The 24,437-nt window shown below is 44.6% G+C and overlaps 1 protein-coding gene across 1 annotated transcript in view; it reads right to left on the bottom strand.

Moving 5' to 3' along the window:
* LOC115093343 (adenylate cyclase type 10-like) overlaps window positions 1–24,437 on the bottom strand; it is a gene marked incomplete in the record, with an annotated part of 787,628 nt that overhangs the window by 50,470 nt on the left and 712,721 nt on the right. Inside the window, 1 exon segment of the mRNA XM_029604970.1 lies at window positions 5,760–5,875. Coding sequence (XP_029460830.1) covers window positions 5,760–5,875 — 116 coding nt within the window.

Here is a 24,437-nt window from a genome sequence, read left to right as displayed (position 1 = left end):
TATTTCTGATTTTGTGACTCCTTTGTAGGTGTGTGAGCATGAGATGAGGAGGATGTCTCTGTCTGTCACAATCTTGTCCCACTGTGTCCCATCTATTTCTGATTTTGTGACTCCTTTGTGGGCGTGTGAACATGAGATGAGGAGGATGTCTCTGTCTGTCACAATCTTGTCCCACTGTGACCCATCTATTTCTGATTTTGTGACTCCTTTGTGGGCGTGTGAACATGAGATGAGGAGGATGTCTCTGTCTGTCACAATCTTGTCCCACTGTGTCCCATCTATTTCTGATTTTGTGACTCCTTTGTAGGCGTGTGAACATGAGACGAGGAGGATGTCTCTGTCTGTCACAATCTTGTCCCACTGTGACCCATCTATTTCTGATTTTGTGACTCCTTTGTAGGAGTGTGAACATGAGACGAGGAGGATGTCTCTGTCTGTCACAATCTTGTCCCACTGTGACCCATCTATTTCTGATTTTGTGACTCCTTTGTAGGTGTGTGAGCATGAGATGAGGAGGATGTCTCTGTCTGTCACAATCTTGTCCCACTGTGTCCCATCTATTTCTGATTTTGTGACTCCTTTGTGGGCGTGTGAACATGAGATGAGGAGGATGTCTCTGTCTGTCACAATCTTGTCCCACTGTGACCCATCTATTTCTGATTTTGTGACTCCTTTGTGGGCGTGTGAACATGAGATGAGGAGGATGTCTCTGTCTGTCACAATCTTGTCCCACTGTGACCTATCTATTTCTGATTTTGTGACTCCTTTGTAGGCGTGTGAACATGAGATGAGGAGGATGTCTCTGTCTGTCACAATCTTGTCCCACTGTGACCCATCTATTTCTGATTTTGTGACTCCTTTGTGGGCGTGTGAACATGAGATGAGGAGGATGTCTCTGTCTTTCATAGGTCTTGTCCCACTGTGACCCATCTATTTCTGATTTTGTGGCTCCTTTGTAGGTGTGTGAGCATGAGATGAGGAGGATGTCTCTGTTTGCCACAGGTCTTGTCCCACTGTGACCCATCTATTTCTGATTTTGTGGCTCCTTTGTAGGTGTGTGAGCATGAGATGAGGAGGATGTCTCTGTTTGCCACAGGTCTTGTCCCACCGTGACCCATCTATTTCTGATTTTGTGGCTCCTTTGTAGGAGTGTGAGTATTGTATGGGTATGAGATGAGAAGGATGTCTCTGTGTTACAGTCTTAATCTACCACAGCCCCTGTAACAGGTGTTTTCTCTAACAGCATTTATACTAGTCACAGATGTGGGTGACTGACATCATCCTGACAGTGGCAACTGGAACACGATTTCTAGGAAACGTCCTAAGACTCTATCATGCATATGCAGCAGTTCCTGTGACTTGTGATCATGTGACTGCTACATCAGTAGGAGATAACAAGTCAATAAGAACATAAGATATGCCATACAGAGTCAGACCAAGGGTCCGTCAGCCCAATATCCTGTCTCCAATATTGGCCAATTCAGGCCACAAGTAACTGGCAAATACCCAAACATTAAATAGATCCCAAGATACTAATGCTGGTAACAAGCTGTGGCTATTCCCTATTGATTAATAGCAATTTATAGACTTTTCATCCAGGAAATTATTCAAACTTTGTTTTAAACCCAGCTTCACTAGCTTCCTTAACCACAGCCTCTAGCAATGAATTCCAGAACTTAATTGTTCGATGTGTAGAAAACAATTTTCTCCAATTTTTTTTAAATGTGCTAATTGCTAACTTCATGGTATGCCCCCCCTAGTCCTTGTATTATCCGAAAGATAAATAACCATTTCACATTTACCTGTTCAAGACCTTTCATGATTGTTATGTTTGGTGTGTCTTGAACTAAATAGTGAGCCCTTGGGTCGAGATGAGTAAAGACTCTGCCCGCAGGGAGGAGCCCTGTGGGCTGTTACCCCAACAGGCAAGGTCTTGGTAGAGAAGACAGCCGAGGGAATAACTTTATTGTACAGCAATAAATCCTGAAGAACAGAGCAGACGAGTCTGTACTGTAGCCGATCAGTCCAGTAGAACTCTGCAGCGTGGAGAGGTCTGGTGAATACCTTATCTAGGCTTGCTTGTGCTGGCTGTCCCGGTAATGGTCCACAGTGCGGGGTAGGCCAGGAGCCGCTGGTAGAATGCACAAGACACGATGGATCTGGTAGTGGTCCGCAAGCGGGGTAACCTGAGATTCCATGCCACAAAGGTAGGGTACTCACACCGGTGAAGTAGAGGCAGCTGTAGCAGGAGCAGCCGGAGTAGATGAGATGATGCAGGAACTCACTGAAAAGAGAAGAGAGAGAGATGGCTCTCTGAGGAGTGGATAGCCCTAAGTGCAGCAAGGGCCCTGAGGAGCGGGTACCTAGGTCACACAGTAGTCAGTGAGGAAGTCCCAGAGAAGCGGAACTAGCAGGACGAGATTCCTTGCTAACTTGTAGCTCAGATGGTCAGCTGGGTTTAAGTATCGTGAGTGGCTGACGTCATGTGGGGACACTCCCGAGGTTCCCGCCATGACGTAGTTAAAAAGGGGGTAGGCGCGCGCACGCCTTGGTAAACCCGGATGAAAGATGGCTGCCGGGAGCGCCCACGCCGAGGAGATGATGCAAAATCATGCGGCGACACATCGGGGCCTTCCCCAGTTCCCTCCCAGTTCTGATACTGGAATATAATCTCTGGGTTGCTGAGCTGTAGAGAGAGACTAGAAGTAGTGAGTAGACAGGGTATACTGGATACAAGATGGTACACTCACAATAGTAGATCTCTGCAATGGTCTCTATGCCACAGAGAGTCTTCAGTACATACAGGAACAGGAGCCGTAGACGAGCACTGATTCCTATAAACAGTCTGTAACAAGAACTCACAATAGCTGTATATGAAATGGCTTCTAGAGTAGAAGAGAGTCTGTAAAGGATTCTAGGAACATGGGCCCTTGTGGAGCGAGTACCGGTTCCTATCTGCAATCTTGCCAATGTAACTCTTGATCTCCGTACCTGCGAAAACGTCTTGGACGGAAGGGAGTCTTCAGGGCTATAGGAATGTAGGCTCTTGTAGAGCGAGTACCAATTCCTATGTACAATAGAACTCACTGTGTTTATGTCCATGATCGCTTCCAGGCAATGAGGAGTCTTCTGAGTATTCAGGGACGTAGGCCCTCGAGGAGTGAGTACCGGATCCCGTCTTGGCAATCTGAAATCAAGAAGAGAGAGCAGAGCCCCCGTGGAGCGGGTACTCCTGGTAAGTTTGAAAAGGCCGAGAAGTGGAGAAGGATTACCCTCGCTGACTCGGATCGTTGTTGCAAGTATCGTGGACTGCCGAAGCAAGTCCTGTTGGAATTCCTTGCAAACTCGTTAGAGGTTAGCAAACAAAGACCTTTTAAAGTGAAAATGGATGATGTCACTACAGGGGGACGCCCCTGAGGTTCGCGCCCTTGCTAGTACAAAGTCTGGAGCGCGCGTGCCCTTAAGTCACCAGGAACATGGCAGATCCTTAGCGTCAAGCCAGCCCGGGGACACCAGGACCAAGAGGCAAGGAGAAGCCATGGCTGCATCTGTCCGTCAGAACCGAAGGGAGTCGCTCCCAAGGTAGAGAGGGTGGAGCGAGAGCGAAAAGAGGCACGAACGCAACACTTAGAGTCATGAGCCCAATTCAAAAGCTTCCTCCTGAAAGACAGGGGAACCACAGTCTTCCCTACAGGAACTGAATGGGTAACGGCCAGCATTAACTTCTCAGGGTCAATGATGTGATGTGACTCATCAGGGACATCATCCAGAATGAAGGACCAGGAGAGGGCTTCTGCCTGAACATTCTTCTCAGGAGAATGGTATTTGAGCAGGAAGTTGAATCTGTTGAAAAACAGTGACCATCTAAGCTTGGCGATGATTAAGCCTCTGAGCGTGCCTAAGATATTCCTGATTCTTGTGGTCAGAGAACACTGTTATCTGGTGTTAAGAACATAAGAAATTGCCATGCTGGGTCAGACCAAGGGTCCATCAAGCCCAGCAACCTGTTTTCAACAGAGGCCAAACCAGGCCACAAGAACCTGGCAATTACCCAAACACTAAGAAGAACCCATGCTACTATTGAAATTAATAGCAGTGGCTATTCCCTAAGTAAACTTGATTAATAGCCATTAATGGACTTCTCCTCCAAGAACTTATCCAAACCTTTTTTGAACCCAGCTACACTAACTGCACTAACCACATCCTCTGGCAACAAATTCCAGAGCTTTATTGTGCGTTGAGTGAAAAAGAATTTTCTTCGATTAGTTTTAAATGTGCTACATGGTAACTTCATGGAGTGCCCCCTAGTCCTTCTATTATTTGAAAGTGTAAATAACCTTCTAACCAGGGACGCCACTCTTCAAATGCTAGCTTGAAAGCAAGCAGTTCCTTATCGCTGATGCCGTAGTTCCTCTCCACTGGTGTGCAGCGTCTCGAAAAGAATGAGCAGGGGTGTAGAACGAGTAAATTGCTGTAGTGGCTAAGGACAGCCCCTACGCTTACGTCTGAGGCATCTACCTTGACAATGAACGGCTTGTGAGGATTAGGGTGGCGTAAACATGGTTTCTGAAGAAAGGCCTTCTTTAGTAGTTGGAAAGCGGAGATGGCCTCTGGAGACCAATTCGAGGGGTTAGTTCCTTTCTTTGTCATAGCTGACGTCATGCGGTGGGGACGCTCCTGAGGTTCCCGCCATGATGTGGTTAAAAAGGGGGCAGGCACACGCATGCCTAGGTAACCCCGGCTGAAAGATGGCTGCAGGGAGCGCCCACGCTGAGGAGATGATACAAAATCATGTGGCGACACATCGGGGCCTTCCCCAGTTCCCTCCCAGTCCACTCCAATTAAGCAGCCGACTGGAAGGAAACTTCTCAACCCCCTACCCTAACCTCCCTTCCCCTTCCTCTATCCTACCCTCCCCCTATCCCTATCCTAACTACCCCTATTTTTTAAATTTTACCTTTTGTTCCTGCAAAGGAGCAGGAGCAAGTTGCGTGTGCCGGCAGAGCGGCAAATGGCCGCTGTACCGGGCGCCTCTAGTTCTGTCCCACCCCCCAGACCACCCCCTTTTAAAGCCATGGCACTTATACGCGTCCCGGGGTTTACGAGCATGGCTGGGCCCATTTGAAAATTGGCCTGGCGTGTGTAAGGCCAGGTTTTCAAGTCTACCCTTTAGTCTCTTCCATGATGCTTAACCTGTTGGATTCTGTGTAGAAGGTTAAAGGTAAGTATGATAAAGTATGGCTCAAAGACAAGGATTTATATCAAGAAAGAAAGGCAGAGGAGATAAAGGACAGGAGAACAGAGAACGTCTGCCTCTGTGATGGGGACACCAACTCAATATCTTCTTATTTTTCACCTATAAGATCTTCACACCGTCCCTCTGTGAATTCTCTTCTATATTCTGTAATGGAGTAACTTAAGGCCAACAAGATGCAGGGCAGCAGGGAGTCTGAAATATGTATGTGAGGGACCCCAATGTATGCATGGCAGGAGGCCTGAAAAATGCAGGAAGGGGAGTGCGGCAGAGATTTCCAGCTCTGCCCCTCACTTCATTGTCCTTAAATGGGAGCTCAGTCTGTGTCTGCTCAAGTGTTTCTTAGCATCACTTGTGCATTTCTTGGACCCATCTTGTCAGCAGGCTCACCCGATATTTGGTGTGGTTTTGTTCAGTTAGAAATTGTCTAATTCTGAAACATTCAATTAACGGTTTGCTTCTGACATTAATGCCCCTTCAGTAGCTCGATTCCTCGAGCACTCACCACACTGCAGCAGCAGGTCTAAGCAGAACGTGTAGTACCAGGCACTGATGATGATCATATTGTGTCTGTTCTTCAGTTTTTCCAGCCAGCGAATCACGATCACGCACTCACTGTACCTGACGAGGAGGGAGAGAAGACGCTGTTAGTGCCCTCAGAGAGCCCAGGGAGGAGTGTTGTCTGCAGAGTCCATTAGTGTTTTACCAGGAGTATCTGTTAATGGGTTACATATGGGGATAGGCTGAAAGGAAACTCGAGGTCCACCATACCCACTTGGAGTATGGTTGTAGTAGTGCCTGCTATGAGGATGTGTACCAAATATACTCATTATTGTTCGTCCAAACCATGAAATGTAATGTAATTTATCTGGTTTGTTCTTTTCTTTTCTTTCCTACGCCAAGTTCTATTATCCCTGTTAAATGTAACTGCTTTTTCCGCACTATTGTTTTAAGTTAAGTTTAATTTGCACTCCTGTTCTATGTGAACCAGCATGATGGGACTACCAGTCTTGAATGCCGGTATATAAAAAACTTACTTAAAATAAATAAATATAAATAAATGTTCCATTTTCCAGACCTAAAAGAAAAGGAGGGGACCTCCTAATAATTTGCAAAAAAAAGAACTTGAACTCAAACCATACAAAACTGAAATAAAGCCACCACATGAGGTGGCAATAGTTAAATCACAAAAAAATAGATATTGGTCTCATATACAGCCCACCAGGAACACTCCTAAAAGATTGAAATCTTCACAAAATCATTCCCAAACCCAGAAACAACCATAATTGCAGGATACTTCAACCTACATATAGATAAGTCACCTAAATCCAACTCGTAAAATATTGCTAGACAGGATCTATTTATTTATTAATTATTTATTTATTTAAAGTTTTTGTATACCGACATTCATTAGGAGATACATCACATCGGTTTCCATGGAACAAAAAAATGGCCAACGGGGCTTTACATTGAACTGATAAGAGAACTGGGTAGGGGAGGGGGGGGGGGGAAACAAAGGTAATGCAGTACAACAAAGATAAATGCTATAAAATGGTTGTATAAATGCAATAAAAATAATTATATACAAGTGTATTATTTACAATAAAATGTTAGGAGGAGAGAGATAATGAGGGAGGGAAATCGGTCTTATGGCGGGGGGGGGGGGGGGGAGTGGAGGGGCGGGAGGGGAGGGGTGTGGGAGAAAGTAGAGAGATGAAAGGGGGTTCATGTGTAGTCTCGTGTAAAGAGCCAGGTCTTGAGATTTTGTCTGAATTTTTTGGCGCAGGTCTCATGGCGTAGGTGGGTGGGGATAGAGTTCCATAGGGAAGGTCCAGCTAGGGATAGCGCACGTTGTTTGGTGGTTGTTAGGTGGTAGAGTTTGGGAGAAGGAGTGTGAATGTTTGCTGTGTAGGGCGTTCTGGTGGGTCTGGAGGAGAAACGGATGTGTAAACTGTCTGAGAACCAGAGCATGTCAGGGTTGTGGACGGCTTTATGTATGAGGGTGAGAGTTTTAAACTGGATTCTGGCTGTGATGGGGAGCCAGTGAAGTTGTTTGAGAACAGGTGTGATGTGTTCTTTTCTACGGGAGCCGGTTAATACACGTGCGGCTGCATTTTGAAGCAGCTGAAGGGGGGCAAGGCTGTTCTTCGAGAGACCTACTAGTAAAGCGTTGGAGTAGTCTATTTTGGATAATATTAGGGCTTGTAGGGCAGTTCTAAAGTCGTTAAGATGCAGGAGGGGTTTGAGTTTTTTGAGAGTGTGTAGTTTGTAGTAACAGTCTTTGATGGTGGAGGAGATAAATTTCTGTTGGCTGAATTGTGGGTCACGGGCGAAAGCCATAGGATGGACCCAATTTGTAACTAAACCAACAAACAAAGCAGGACATATCTTTGACTTTATTTTTACCAATCAAAATAACTGCCAAATCAATCTTCCCCAAAAAATTGTTCCATGGTCAGACCATCAACTAATTGAAGCAAATATTACACTCCAAATCTCACAAAAAATAAAAACTAAATATAAACAAACTATCAAATACAGAAAAAAGTAGAACCTGAAATTCTAGAAGAACATATCAAACATAAATGTTTGGATTCAAATATAAACAATATTTCATCACCCTTTGATCTGTGGCAAAAAAAAATCAATGAAATAGCCAATGATCTATGTCGTGAACAAGAAAAAACCTCCACCTTTCTTAATGTGTGGAATACATCTAGACTGTGCTTCTAGGATGGTATTTTTTAACAATGACCACTAGGGATGTGAATCGTTTTTGAACGATTAAAATTATCGTCAGATAATTTTAAAATCGTCCAAAATCGTTAGAGTGCACGATACAATACAAATGCCCACGATTTATCGTCAGGGGCATTTGTATTGTATCGTTAAATAGGGCACACCAAAAAAGCCCCTAAACCCACCCTGACCCTTTAAATCGACCCGACCCGACCCATCGCTATTTTTTTTTTTACGGAGGCCCGCGCCGCAAAAAAAAAAAACCAAAAACCCATCTGACCCTTTAAATCGACCCCCCCCCCCTCCCCGACCCATCGCTAATTATTTTTTTACGGAGGCCCGCGCCGCAAAACCCCCCCAAAAAACCCATCTGACCCCTTAAATCGACCCCCCCCTCCCGACCCGACCCAACCCATCACTATTTTTTTTTTATGGAGGCCCGCACCGCAAGAAAAAAAAAAACCCATCAGACCCTTTAAATCGACCCCCCCTCCCGACTCCCCAAAAACCTTTTAAAGTTACCTGGTGGTCCAGGGGGTCCTCGGGGGGCCTCGGGGAGAGAGCCAGGGGGGCCTCGGGGAGAGGAGAGATCCAGGGGGGCCTCGGGGAAAGATTTCCCAGGCATCAGCTGTTCTAAAAAAAAAATAAAATGGCGCCGATGCCCCTTTGCCCTTACCATGTGACAGGGTATCCGTGCCATTGGCCGGCCCCTGTCACATGGTAGGAGCACTGGATGTCCGGTGCCATCTTTACTCATCAGCCCATATTATACTATGGGCTGATGGCCGGCGCCATGTTTAAAGATGGCTGGCGCCATGTTTAAAGATGGCGCCGGCCATCCAGTGCTCCTACCATGTGACAGGGGCCGGCCAATGGCACGGATACCCTGTCACATGGTAAGGGCAAAGGGGCATCGGCGCCATTTTTTTTTTTTTTTTTTTTAGAACAGGTGATGCCTGGGAAATCTTTCCCCGAGGCCCCCCTGGATCTCTCCTCTCCCCGAGGCCCCCCTGGATCTCTCCCCGAGGTCTCCCGAGGCCCCCCTGGACCACCAGGTAACTTTAAAAGGTTTTGGGGGGTCGGGGGGGGGGTTGATTTAAATGGTCGGATGGGTTTTTTTGGTTTTTTTGCGGCGCGGGCCTCCGTAAAAAAATAATTAGCGATGGGTCGGGTCGGGGGGGGGGGGTCGATTTAAGGGGTTGGATGGTTTTTTTTGTTTTTTTTTGCGGCACGGGCCTCCGTAAAAAAATAATTAGCGATGGGTCGGGAGGGGGGGGGGGGGTCGATTTAAAGGGTCGGATGTGTTTTTTGGGTTTTTTTGTGCTGCGGGCCTTCGTAAAAAAATAATTAGCGATGGGTCAGGTCGGGAGGTCGATTTAAAGGGTTGGATGTGCTTTTTTTTTTTTTGCGGTGTGGGCCTCCTAAAAAAATGTGAATTGGAATCGGAAACGATTCCAATTCACATATCTTAACGATCAGATTCGAGCCCCCCCGCAGCCGAATCTGATCGTTAAGACGATCTGGCACACGATTCACATCTCTAATGACCACGCCTCTTGGACATTTTTTACTTTTGTAGCTGCTCCTTTCAGTTTTTTTCTAACTATTTTTCTCATTTTATCAAAGTTTCCCTTTTGAAAGTTTAGCACGAGAGCCTTGGAGTTGCACACTGTTCCTCTTCCAGTCATTAAATCAAATTTGATCATATTATGATCACTATTGCCAAGCGGCCCCACCACCGTTACCTCCCTCACCAAGTCCTGTGCTCCACTGAGAATTAGATCTAAAATTGTTCCCTCTCTCGTCAGTTCCATAAAGGTATCATTTATTCCATCTAGGCGTCATAGTGGATAACACATTGAAATCGTTGGTTCAGTGTGCTGCGGCAGTCAAAAAAGCAAACAGAATGTTCCCTGTACGTAGCAGGATCAGTGCAGACAGTAGGGTTATGTCTCCCTTCCAGCAGGTGGAGTCAGAGAGCAAAGTACTAAGCACCTCCCATATCCCAGGGGCCTCCTGCGATCCTCCAGTATTCCTCTGACTCCAGCAGGTGAAGGAAGACATCCCCTGCGGTCCTGATACTTTAGTCAGCTGAGTAAATTTACTTTTATTTGTAGTCAAGGGATTTTTTATTCCTGGCTGATCTTTGACTAGATCTTCTTGTGTTTAAAAATTTTTTTTTTATATATAATCTATTTGATGCTGTGTCTTCAAGCCTTGCCACCTGGAAGACCCTTATTATTCCCGGGCAAAGAGGGGATATACCGGTGGGCCGGTCCCCCCCCCCCCCCCTTTCTGTGCCAGAGAAGTTATTATGCCTCTGAAGGGAGCTTAATGATTTGATTTATTCCAGGGAGGTTGTTATTCCCCTAAAGAGGAAGCTCCATTAACTGTATTATAACATAGACAAAAGGCAGTTAAATTCAAGGCAAAAATATTAAAGATTTATTAAGACACAAGCAAAATTTATTTTCCCAGTTACTTCTTCAGAGCTTGTTTTTATTTTTTCACTCATGCCGCGGGGCTCTCGTTGTGCTGCCTGTGGAGAGCCGGCAGCGCGGCTCTCCAGAGACAGTCTGTGTTTTCGTTGCATTTCTGGAGGCGAAGGGCAGTCAGAACTGCCTCTTGCTAGTAGAAAACGGCCGTTGCCGAGTACGCGCGATTCAAATTTTTCACAAACTGTTCCCTTGCCTTGACCGGCCCCGTCTCTGAATCGCAGTGCAGCAGCGGCCATTTTGAATTTAACCGACGATCGCGGTGGTCCGCGGTCTGGAGGAGGGGAACTGCTTGAGGGATTATCTCCTCTTAATTTAAATCCAGAGCACTCTAATTTTATTGAAAATAATATTCTTCAGTCCCCTTTACCCCCGGGGGGGGGGGGGGGTTTGAAACAGCCATTTTCTTCACAATTTATTTTATTGATGCATAAGGCATATTTGGAGGCTGCAGCAGATGCAGAATGTACTCAACCACCGTCTGCTAAGATTCCTAAACATATGGATGAATCTATGTCACATTTACATCCTGTAAATCAGGATTCTGACTTACAAGATCCTCTCCTGAGAGCCTCGACTGATGCTGTGGATGAGGGTGTTATGGAATCAGCTCTGGTGGAGGGGGATGATCCCCAAGTATTAAGATTGTTTCACAAAGAGGAGTTAGATCCTCTTATTCCTTTTGTCTTAGAGGAGCTGGCAATTCCAGCGCCACAACCAGTGACAGATTCCACTCCCGGGGATCCTGTTCTTGCAGGGCTTAGGGCTCCGTCTAAATCTTTCCCTTTTCATCCAAAGCTTTTTCAATTACTTACTTGAGAATGGGATGTTCCGGAAGCTGGTCTTAAGGTTACTAGAACTATGGATAAACTATATCCACTCCCACAAGAATATTTAGACTTGCTGAAGGTCCCTCAAGTTGACTCTGCAGTTTCTGCCATTGCTAAACACACCACAATTCCAGTCACTGGAGGCACGGCTCTAAAGGATTTTCAGGCTAGAAAACTTGAGGTTCTCCTTAAACGTATTTTTGAGGTATCCGCCTTAGGGGTACGTACGGCGGTGTGCAGTAGTTTAATGCAGAGGGCCACCCTTCGGTGGGTTCAACAATTACTTACTTCTCAGGACTTACCATCGGCCGAACTTGAGCAAGCCAATCGTTTGGAATCGGCTGTTGCATATACGGCTGATGCATTATATGACCTCTTATGTACTTCTTCTCGTACAATGGCTTCTGCAGTTTCGGTGAGAAGACTTCTTTGGCTCCGCCATTGGGCAGCGGATGCAACTTCCAAATCTCGTTTAGGTTCTTTTCCTTTTAAAGGATCCTTGCTCTTCGGTAAGGAGTTGGAGCAGCTCATTAAAGATTTGGGAGAAAATAAAGTATATAAATTACCAGAGGATAAACCTCGTTCCTATCATTCTTTCAGTACCTTTAGAGGTCAGAGATGATTCCGAACTGGTAGAACTCCATTTTTTTTCTACACGACAACAGCCTTCAAGGGCACAGGTTTGGGCTCATTCCTTTCGTGGGAGACGGCCTCTCCATACTACCAGCTCCCAATCATTTCCATCCTCCAAATCTACGCAATGAAGGTGCGCTGGCCCATTCCTTGGTGCCAGAGATAGGAGGACGTCTTTCTCATTTTTACAAGGAATGGGTCAAAATTACTTCAGACCATTGGGTCCTCAATATTGTAAAAAAAGGCTACGCTTTGGATGTTGCTCGCCCATTACAGGATCTTTTCCTAGTATCTCCGAGCGATTCTCTTCAAAAACAGCAACTTGTACGTCAAACTTTACAACGTTTGCTGGATCTAGGAGCTATTGTTCCAGGCCCTCAGTCTCAATATCAGACTGGTCGTTACTCCATTTATTTCATTGTTCCCAAAAAGGAAGGAACATTTTGACCAATCTCAGACTCAAAGGCAGTAAACAAGTCACTTCGGGTTCCACATTTCTGTATGGAGACATTGAGATCAGTCATTGTGGCCATCCACAAAATCAAATTTTAGCCTCTTTAGACCTGTCAGAAGCTTATCTTCATATCCCAATTCAGGAGTCACACCAGAGATATCTTCGATTCATGGTGTTGGGCGAACACTATCAGTTTCGAGCCCTCCCTTTCGGTCTAGCAACTGCTCCTCGAGTATTTACCAAGGTGATGGTGGTAGTTGCAGCAGCACTCAGACGGGAAGGGATTTTAGTTCATCCCTATCTCGATGATTGGCTCAGAGCAAAGTCACAAACTCTTTGCGAACAAGCGATCAAGAAGGTTCTGCATCTTCTTCATATTCTTGGTTGGGTAGTCAACTTCAAGAAAAGTCATTTAATCCCGACACAAGTCTTACAGTTTCTGGGGGCTCGATTCGATACGGCTGTGGGAAAGGTTTTTCTTCCCCAGGATCGGATGCACAAATTGATGTCACAAGTTCGTCGCCTTTTGGATCTAAATTTACCCATGGTATGGAATTATTTACAGGTTCTTGGTTCTATGGCATCTACTCTGGATATGGTCCCCTGGGCTTTTGCACATCTAAGACCTTTGCAGAGGGCATTGCTTTCCAGGTGGGACCCCAAGCCAGAGAAATTTCATCTTCCTCTACCACTTCTGGAGCTGACTCGGTCCAGTTTAAAGTGGTAGTTGGTACCACGTCATCTGCAGGAGGGGATGGACCTGGAGCCTCCACAGTAGATATTAGTGACAACGGACGCCAGCCTTTTTGGTTGGGGAGCTGTATGCCAGTCACAATTGACACAAAGTCAGTGGACGGCTCCGCAAGCTAAGTGGTCCATCAATCGTTTGGAAACCAGAGCGGTACAACTAGCACTCCGCAGATTTCTACCACTTATTCAACATCAGTCGGTGAGGGTTCTCTCCGACAATGCCACGATGGTAGCATTGGCAAGGCAGCACAAAAAAGTCACTCAGTCGCCATAGAAGCAGACATGCTAATGACCTGGGCAGAATCTCATCTGTGCCATCTAGCGGCATCGCACATAGCAGGCGTAGACAATGTTCAGGCGGACTTTCTCAGTCGCCAGTATCTAGATCCCAGAGAATGGGAACTTTCCTGGGAGGCAATGAGCATACTCACCCGAAGGTGGTGAACACCCAGGTTAGATCTAATGGCTACCCGTGTCAATGCGAAAGCAGCTCAGTTCTACAGTCGAAGGAGAGAACACGGATCAGAAGGGGTGGATGCCTTGGTTCTCCCTTGGCCAAAAGACATTCTTCTCTATGTGTTTTCACCATGGCCACTAATAAGGAAAGTGCTGAGACATGTAGAATCTCACGAAGGTCCAGTGATTCTTGTGGCTCTGGAATGGCCTCGCAGACCATGATATGCAGATCTCATCAATTTAGCGGTCGACGGTCCTGTCCATCTAGGTCATCTTCGCAACCTTCTTCGACAGGGTCCAGTATATTTCGACCAAGCAGTTCACTTTTGTCTAGCGGCCTGGCTTATGAATGGAGGCAGTTAAAAAAGAGAGGCTACCCAGACTCAGTAATCACCACTATGCTTAGTTCGAGAAAGCCTTCTACTTCTCTTACCTATGTTAGAGTATGGAAGGTATTTGATACTTGGTGTAATACGTTCGGTTTGTCACCACGCAAAGCTTCAATTGGGAACATTTTGGCTTTCTTACAAGACTATTTAAAAAAGGGTCTGGCTTATAATTCACTCCACGTCCAAGTTGCTGCAATAGGCTGTTTACGAGGTAAAGAGAATGGTGTGTCTGTCTCGATGCATCCAGATGTTGTCCGTTTTCTCAAAGGCGCCAAACATTTAAAACCACCAATTCGGGCTCTATGTCCATCATGGAATTTGAATTTGGTTCTTCGTAGTCTTTGTGCTCCTCCTTTTGAACCCCTTAAGCGAATAACTTTAAAAGACTTAACGCTCAAGGCAGTGTTTCTCGTATCAATTTGTTCTGCTAGACGCATTTCAGAGATTCAGGCGCTGTCTTGCCATGAGCCTTTCTTGAGAATTTCAGACACAGGTATATCACTGCGCACAGTACCGTCCTTTTTACCCACAGTGGTTTCCTCTTTTCATCTCAATCAGTCTGTTGAATTACCAGCCTTTCCAGATTTGGATGTCTTCTACTCAATCACGGGACTTAAAGAGGACTGATGTGCGCCGAATGCTCTTACGTTACTTAGAAGTCACTAATGTTTTTCGTCTTTCGGATCACCTTTTTATTTTATGGAGCGGCCCTAGGAAGGGCTGTTAGGCTTCAAAACCTACCATTGCATGGTGGTTGAAGGAAGCCATTGCTTCGGCATACATTTGTAATGGTCGCCCAGTTCCTGATGGTCTTAAGGTGCATTCGATACGCTCTCAGGCGGCTTCTTGGGCCGAGAGTCATTGTGTTTCACCTCAGGAAATTTGTAGAGCGGCCACTTGGAAATCTTTGCACACTTTTGCAAAACATTATCGTTTGGACGTTCGCGCTCCAGACGAAAACTCTTTCGGAAGCAGTGTTCTGAGGGCGGGACTCTCCGGATCCCACCCCATTTAGGGCAACTTGGGTACATCTCTATAGTCTGGACTGATCCTGGTATGTACAGGGAAAGGAAAATTAGTTCTTACCTGATCATTTTCGTTCCTGTAGTACCAAGGATCAGTCCAAACGCCCGCCCAGTATTTTTTCCGGAGAGTCCGCTATTGACTAATGTTTACTTCTTATCTTGATTTCCTTTTTAACTATTTTTCATATACAATAATTTAAGGAGCTCTGAGGATTGTTACGTTTTTTGTTATGGTTAGGTATTTGTTCTATTTATATATATATAGTTGATCTAGTCATTGATTATCCTTCTTCATTAGTCTCTGCTTTGTTATTCAAAATACTGGAGGATTGCAGGAGGCACCCTGGGATATGGGAGGTGCTTAGAACTTTGACTTCTGACTCCACCTGCTGGAAGGGAGACATAACCCTACAGTCTGGACTGATCCTTGGTACTACAGGAACGAAAATTATCAGGTAAGAACTAAAAAATGGAATTCTCTACCACCTTATTTAAGAACTCAATCTAACATCAAAAAGTTCAAGAAGGACCTAAAAACTTTCCTCTTTCATACAGTCTACATCAATGATCATCTTTAACAACAATCCTTCTACAATCAATTCAACCATTCAAACCCAAACAAGAAAAAACAGTAACTACAACTGGCATCAACCTTAAGTATTACAATTTCAGAAATTTAATATGAAGCCCTCTTTTAAGATGAATTAATACTATTTTTGTTACTTTCCTTTTTTACATCTTTCCCTTCTCCCCCTCTTTCACCCCACCATCCCCCTCTACCAATCATTTCACTATTGTTATTGTTTTCTTCTTTTGCAATTATGTATAATTTATCTGATTGTTGTTTTGATTCTGTAAACCGTTGTGATGGCTAAACCGAATGACGGTATATAAAAACGAATAAATAAAATAAATAGATAAATAAATAATTTTCCTTTGGGAATTATTAGAAAGGGAATGGGGAGAAAAACGGAAAATGTCAGGTACAGAGAAGGGCTACCAAAATGATAATGGGAATGGAACAGCTCCCCTATGAGGAAAGACTAAGAGGTTAGGACTTTTCAGCTTGGAGAAGAGACGGCTGAGGGGGAATATGATAGAGGTGTTTAAAATCATGAGAGGTCTAGAATGCGTAGATGTGAATCAGTTATTTACTCTTTTGGATAATAGAAAGACTAGGGGGCACTCCATGAAGTTAGCATGTGGCACATTTAAAACTAATCGGAGAAAGTTCTTTTTTACTCAACGCACAATTAAACTCTGGAATTTGTTGCCAGAGGATGTGGTTAGTGCAGTTAGTATAGCTGTGTTTAAAAAAGGATTGGATAAGTTCTTGGAGGAAAGGTCCATTGCCTGCTATTAATTAAGTTGACTTAGAAAATAGATGCTGCTATTACTAGCAACGGTAACCTGGAATAGACTTAGTTTTTGGGTACTTGCCAGGTTCTTATGGCCTGGATTGGCCACTGCTGGAAACAGGATGCTGGGCTTGATGGACCCTTGGTCTGACCCAGTATGGCATGTTCTTATGTAATAAAATAAAAAGATTTTAGGGCAAACATAGGAGATATATTGCATTCTTACATTTAAGGTTTGGGGTTTTTTTGTGGTGACAGGGAGTCAACTAGTAGATAATATGAAAACTCCTTTAGAACTGGTGTTGGAAACCAACCCTCTTAATGTTAAACAGATTAGACTTTTTATGAGAGGTGGTATAAGCAGTCAAGAAAACAGTCTAAGGACAGTCGTCAGAAATGTTTCTCAATATTTGTCATTATAGTGATTTGTATGTTAGAGAACAGAGTAAAGGAGCAGAGTATTTAACTAAACTCCAAACTAAATTATGTTCTATGCAGATGGAGGAGTTGAGTAAGCGAAAAGAGGAAGAGAAAAGTAAAGTTTCTCTAGATAAAAAAGTTGCTGAGAAAGTATCTGGGATAACCAGGGTTATGGTGGTTTCAGATGATGTCAAATATGGAACCAATGGGTGTGATGCTTGGTATCCCCAGAATCAATTAATGGGTGGAGTAATTATACCTAGAGGGAATATTGCATGTGGAAGAGGGATGGTAAGAGGTAGAAGGGGAATAAATGGCAGAGGTGTGTATGGTAGCCCTTCACAAGGAGCTGGTTTTGGATCTGATAGGAGAACAGGTATAGAATGCTGGTATTGTGGGAAATGTGGACATTTTGCAAATGAATGTAGAGCAGATCCTGAAAGAAATTCCTCATATAACAGACCTAGTGGTAGAGGCAAACAAGGAGGATTTCCCCATTGGGATCCTGTGTTGCGAGCGTGGAGACACGGTCGCTTCTGACGGGAGATGTTAGCCCTTGGATCGCCACGCCACTCAGGGAGGAGCCCCAAGAGTGCAGCGAGAGGTGAGCCGATGTAAGCACAGGCAGACAAGGAACAGAACAAGGCTGGAGCGAAGACAAGAAGACTGAAAGTCTGACCCTCTACCAGACCTGCATGCCCCAAGATGACCAGCAACGCAATGTTGGTCAATGAACAGTCCTCCGACCGTTCCAAGCCCTTTCGAACCTGCCGCTGGGTAACGGCAATAGGCGACAGGCCAGACAGTGGACGAGGGCATACGGAGGCCTAGGAACACGGAAGACTCTTGGATGTAGATATAGGCAAAGACTATTGGACGTAGACATAGGCAAAGACTCTTGGATGAAGACATAGGTGAAGACTCTTGGACGAAGACATAGTCAGAGGATTCCCCATTAAATTTAAACCAAACCTGTCAGAGGAACTCTCCCAATTTAGAGATGATCAGGACCGCAGGTTATGCTCTCTCAATCTGCTGGAGACAGAGAAATACTGGGGGATCGCAGGTGGCACACGAGGGTATATGGGAGGTGCCTTTTCAGTTTTTCTCTGACTCCATTTGCTGGAAGGGAGGCATAACCCAGCAGTCTGGACTGATCCTGGTACATACAGGGAAAGACTGGTTAGAGAGGCCTATAAACAAACCCTCCACACACCACACACCAAATCTACCATGCACTTCCACACTAACAAACGGGCCTTCTCCATAGCTGGACCATCTCAGTGGAATGACATGACCCCCAACCTCTGCCAGGAAAGCTGCCCACTGACCTTCAAGAAAAAACTTAAGACCTGGCTGTTCACACAAGCCTTTCCCTAAACACAAGCCTTTACCTAACATCACAAATGTCATTAGATTCCCAACCTTATTTATAGCTAATTGATTCCCCGCAAATGTCAATGGAAACCCTACTATGTTATGTTATGTTATTCGGCAGGCAATATAGCGAATGCTAATGTATCGTGTTGAATTTTTCAATTTTTTGTATTTCTAACCTAGTTATAACCTCCACATTCTAAGTTCTTCATCTTTAACTGATTAGTTTTTGGTTAATCCACTCTGTTTGATGTAAACTACCTCATTAGATGTAAAACTTCGTTTGATGTAAACCGATGTGATATGACTTGTGCCATGAATGTCAGGATAGAAAATAATTTAAATAAATAAATAAATCAAATTTACTTAGGGAATAGATTAGCCACTGCTATTAATTGCATCAGTGGCATGGAATCTTCTTAGTGTTTGGGTAATTGCCAGGTTCTTGTGGCCTGGTTTGGCCTCTGTTGGAAACAGGATGCTGGGCTTGATGGACCCTTGGTCTGACCCAGCATAGCAATTTCTTATGTTCTTAGTTAGAGTGTATAGCAGCAAATGATGAGATTGACATAACTGGCATCTCAGAGACCTGGTGGAAGGAGGATAACCAATGGGCATTGCTATATAAGGGTATAAATTATATTGCAATGATACGGAGGATCAACTTAGAGGGGGTGTGGCACTTTATGTCCGGGAGGGTATAGAGACCAACAGGGTAAAGATCATACAAGAGACTAAATGTTCAGTAGAATCTATATGGGTAGAAATCCCATGTGTGTTGGGTAAGAGTATAGTGATAGAAGTGTACTACCATCCACCTGGACGAAATGGACAGACAGATGATGAAATGCTAAGAGAAATCAGGCAAGCTAACCAATTTGGCACTGCAGTAATAATGGGAGATTTCAATTACCCCAATATTGACTGGGTAAATGTAACATCAGGACATGCTAGAGACAAAGTTCCTGGATGGAATAAATGACTGCTTCATGGAGCAACTGGTTCAGGAACCAATGAGAGAGGGAGCTATTTTTAGATTTAATTCTTAGAGGAATGCAGGATTTGGTGAGAGAGATAACTGTGGTGGGGCAACTTGGCAATAGTGATCATAACATGATCAAATTTAAACTAATAACGGGAAGGGGACAATTAGTAAATCTACAGCTCTAACACTAAATTTTCAAAAGGGAAACTTTGATAAAATGAGGAAAATAGAAAAAAACTGAAAGGTGCAGCTGCAAAGGTTAAAAGTATACAACAGGTGCAGACATTGTTTAAAAATACAATCTTAGAAGCACAGTCCAGATATATTCCAAGCATTAAGAAAGGTGGAAGGAAGGCAACATGATTACTGGCATGGTTAAAAAGTGAGGTGAAAGAGGCTATTTTAGCCCAGAAAAATCCTTTAAAAATTTGAAGAAAGATCCATCTGAAGAAAATAGGAAAAAGCATAAGTATAAAACATTGATAAGGTAGGCCAAGAGAAAATTTGAAATGAAGTTGGCTATAGAGCAAAAACTCATAATAAAAACTAAAAAATATATCCAAAGCAAGAAACCTGTGAGGGAGTCGGTTGGACCGTTAGATGACCAAGGGGTTAAAAGGGCTCTTAGGGAAAATAATGCCATTGCTGAAAGACTAACTTAATTCTTGCTTCTGTGTTTACTAATGAGGATGTTGGGGAGATATTGGTTCCAGAGATGGTTTTCAAGGGTGATGAGTCAGATGAACTGATAAAAAAAAACCGTGAACCGGGAAGTTGTAGTTGGCCAGATGGACAAACTAAAGAGTAGCAAATCATCTGGACCAGATGGTATGCACCCCAGGGTTCTTAAGGAGCTCAAAAATGAAATTTCAGATCTATTAGTTAAAATTTGTAACCTATCATTAAAATCATCAATTGGTCCTGAAGACTGGAGGGTGGCCAATGTAACTCCAATATTTAAAAAGGGCTCCAGGAGTGATCAAGGAAACTATAGACCAGTGAGTCTGACTTCAGTGCCGGAATAAATCATGGAAACTATTCTAAAGATCAAAATCACAGAGCATATAGAAAGCCATGGTTTAATGGAACACAGTCAACATGGATTTATCCAAGGGAAGTCTTGCCTCACAAATCGGCATCACTGGCACTGTGTTATACTGGATCCAATCTTTCCTGAAAGACAGGACATATAGTGTCAAGTTAGGAGCCCAAATATCTAAACCCAGAAATCTTCTACAAGGTGTTCCACAAGGTTCTTCGCTTTCATCAACTCTGTTCAACATCTACCTATCACCGCTCTGTCGACTCCTAGCAAAACTGAATCTCCGTCATTTCATATATGCTGATGACGTTCAGATTCTCATTCCTATCAACGATTCACTCTCTAATGCACTGAAAACTTGGGAATCAGCCCTGGCTGAAATAAAAAAGCTTCTCACAGAAAACTTCCTAGCAATAAACACGTCCAAAACTGAACTCATTGTCATCACGCCACACAATAACATCTCCTCTAACTCCTCCCATCTTACAACTTCAGTCCTTCCCAAACTACAGCATGTCCGCAGCCTTGGCGTCATAATTGACAACCATTTTTCCCTAAAGAAATTCATCTCGGCCACTATCAAAAATGGTTTTTTCAAACTTCACACACTAAAAAGAATTAAACCTCTCCTACATCCACAAGACTTCCGGACTGTGTTACAAGCTACCATACTGCAGAAACTTGACTATTGTAACGCTTTACTTTTAGGTCTCCCTAAAAACTCTGTTCAACCATTACAGATGCTACAGAACGCTGCAGCACGATTAATTACTAATACCCGCTACCATGATCACATTACACCTGCTCTCATGTTCCTGCATTGGCTTCCTGTAGCATCTAGGATTATCTTTAAAGTACTCTCCCTTATTCATAAGTCGGTCCATAACCAAGAGATGCAATGGTTCTCGGAGCATTTCGTTTTTCGTACCTCTAAGAGACCAATAAGAAATATCCATCAAGCTAAACTTGCATCTGCGCCAATGAAACATATCAAACACGTTACCACAAGAGACCGCGCTTTCTCCAAAGCTGGAATTAACTTATGGAACAAGATGCCCACGGACCTGCGTCTGGAACACTGCCATAAAAAATTCAAGCAAGGACTCAAAACGTGGTTGTTTGAACAAGCCTTCACACTATAATATCCGATTAAACCGAAATGCTATTTAATATTCTACCCCCTTTAACTCCCTGCTCCTTGTCCCTTCGACCCAATATTTTTTTTCCCCCAAATTAATCCTCTCCCGGTTCTCCCGCACTATCCCTGATTATGATCTTTCAATTAGTTTTAAAATAATAGAATATTCCTTTGTTCAATTTAGTGCCTGTGGTTACTATCAGCTCTATTATTGACTATTATGCTCTAAAGTTTTGTGTTGGTTCGTAAATGATTTTTAGTTACATCCGAAATTATTCTTGTATGTAAAACATTATATTAATTTAAGGTTTACTGTCTGTACTGCCTGTTATCTTTCATACCTGTTATCTGTAAAGCCTGTTGCTAATTATTGTTTATTGTAAACCGCGGTGATGTATCTTTTTACGTACTGCGGTATATAAAAATCCCTAAATAAATACATAAATAAATCTCCTTCATTTTTGTTTTGAAGGAGTTAATAAACATGTGGATTAAGGTGAACTGGTAGTTGTAGTGTATATGGATTTTCAGAAGGTGTTTGACAAAGTACATCATGAGAGGCTTCTAAGAAAACTAAAAAGTCATGGGATAGGAGGTGATGTCCTTTTGTGGATTACAAACTGGTTAAAAGACAGGAAACAGAGAGTAGGATTAAATGGTCAATTTTCTCAGTGGAAAAGGGTAAACAGTGGAGTGCCTCAGGGATCTGTACTTGGATAGTCCTTTTTAATGTATTTATAAATGATCTGGAAAAGGGAACAAGTGAATTAATCAAATTTGTAGATGATACTAAATTATTCCATGTTGGGGAAATCTTTCAAAAACCTTCTGAAAATACAAATGCACCTCCATGAAAACATACAAACGTAACAGCTAATGCAAGAAAACTGAAATTGAAACCAACTTACCGCATAAAAACAGCTAACAGATAAATGTCCCTGTTAGGAAAAAACACACACAGAAGGACGAGCGGACTCTCCAGTGACGGGCGGGCGTCTGGACTGATCCTTGGTACTACAGGAACGAAAATTAGCATAGGTAAGACCTAATTTTCCTTTCCCTGTACGTACCAGGATCAGTCCAGACTGCTGGGTTGTACCCAAGCTGCCTTAACTGGGGTGGGACCCGGAGAGTCCCGCTCGAATCACACTGCTCCCGAAGGAGTCTTCCGCCGAACCACGCACATCTAAGCGATAATGTCTAGCAAAAGTATGCAAGGACTTCCAATTGGCCGCCCTACAAATCTCCTGGCTAGACACACACTGGCTTTCGGCCCATGACGTCGCTTGAGAACGCAGAGAGTGAGCCTTAAGGCCATCTGGAACCGCCTTACCGCACCCAATGTACGTGGACGCGATTGCGCTCTTCAACCATCGAGCAATAGTTGTCTTAGATGCCTGAAGACCCTTCTTGGGTCCATGCCACAATACGAATAGATGATCCGATCTCCGAAATTCATTAGTAACTTCCAGATACTGTAGAAGCACTCGACGGACATCCAGACACCTCAAGTCCCGACCTTGAGATGACCTGAGTTCCTCCTCCGAAAAGGAAGGTAATTCCACTGTCTGATTAACATGAAAGACTGATCCCCCTTTAGGCAAAAAGGAAGGAACAGTGCGTAAAGACACACCCGAGTCAGATATGCGCAAAAACGGTTCCCTACATGACAGCGCTTGGAGCTCCGAAACACGACGTGCAGACGATATGGCCACTAAGAAGACCGCCTTAAGGGTTAAATCCTTCAAGGAGGCCCTCTTAAGAGGCTCAAAAGGGACCGAACAGAGCCCCCGGAGAACCAAGTTCAGATTCCAGGAAGGACACGGGGTCCGAAGAGGAGGTTTCAAGTTCCGAACCCCACGCAAGAAAAGCGCGACATCCGGATGACACGCAAGCGAATAACCTTCAACCGTACCTCGCAGACAACCCAGAGCCGCCACTTGAACCCTGAGAGAGTTGTAGGCCAAGCCTTTCTTCAAACCATCCTGCAAAAAAGAAAGAATATGACCCACCGAAGTCTGCCGAGGTGAAACCCGTAAGCCAGAGCACCAGGAGTCAAAAACCTTCCATACTCTAGCATAAGCCAGGGTAGTCGAGGATCTGCGCGCCCTAAGGAGAGTAGAAATAACCGCCTCTGGATAACCTTTCCTCCTCAACTGCCGCCGCTCAAAAGCCAGGCCGCCAGACAAAAGCAATCCGCCTGTTCGAAAAATACTGGACCCCGGCGAAGCAGATTCGGGAGATGACCGAGAAGCAAAGGCCCGTCCACCGCCAGATTGACGAGATCCGCGAACCATGGGCGTCTTGGCCACTCCAGGGCCACCAGAATCACCAGACCTCGATGGGACTCTATGCATCTTAACACCTTTCCCACAAGAGGCCATGGTGGGAACACGTAAAGGAGAACGTGCGGCCACGGGAGCACTAGAGCATCCACTCCTTCCGACCCGTGGTCTCGCTGGAGAAACGCGCCGCCTTTGCATTTAGATGAGTTGCCATCAAGTCCAGATGCGGCAACCCCCACCGCTGGGTTATGAGACCCATCGCTGCGGCCGACAGTTCCCACACTCCGGGATCGAGATGCTGTCGACTGAGATAATCTGCTTGAATGTTGTCCACTCCTGCAATATGAGTGGCCGCGATGCGGGACAAATGACGCTCCGCCCAGGCCATCAACAACGACGCCTCTGCCGCGACCGGCTGACTTCTTATTCCTCCTTGGCGATTTATATATGCCACCGTGGTTGCGTTGTCCGACAGAACACGCACCGCCCTGTCGCGTACCAACGGAAGGAGCTGACGTAACGCCAGACGGACCGCTCTGGTTTCCAGCCGATTGATGGACCAAGAGGCTTGACGTGGAGACCACGTCCCTTGGAGTGCTCGGGACTGACACACAGCCCCCCATCCGGAAAGACGGGCATCCGTCGTCACTGTTATCCAAGATGGCGGTTCTAAGTCCATTTCCTGGAGAAGGTGGACCGGATTCAGCCACCAATCAAGGCTGGACTGGGCTGGTTCGAGCAAGGGCAACTCCATGTCGTAAAACTCCGACCTGTGATCCCAGCGAGACAGAAGTGCTTTTTGTAAAG

The sequence above is a fragment of the Rhinatrema bivittatum genome, chromosome 6 (genome assembly GCF_901001135.1).
Source record: "Rhinatrema bivittatum chromosome 6, aRhiBiv1.1, whole genome shotgun sequence".
NCBI classification, from domain to species: domain Eukaryota; kingdom Metazoa; phylum Chordata; class Amphibia; order Gymnophiona; family Rhinatrematidae; genus Rhinatrema; species Rhinatrema bivittatum.
This window is presented reverse-complemented; position numbering and strand designations above follow the sequence as displayed.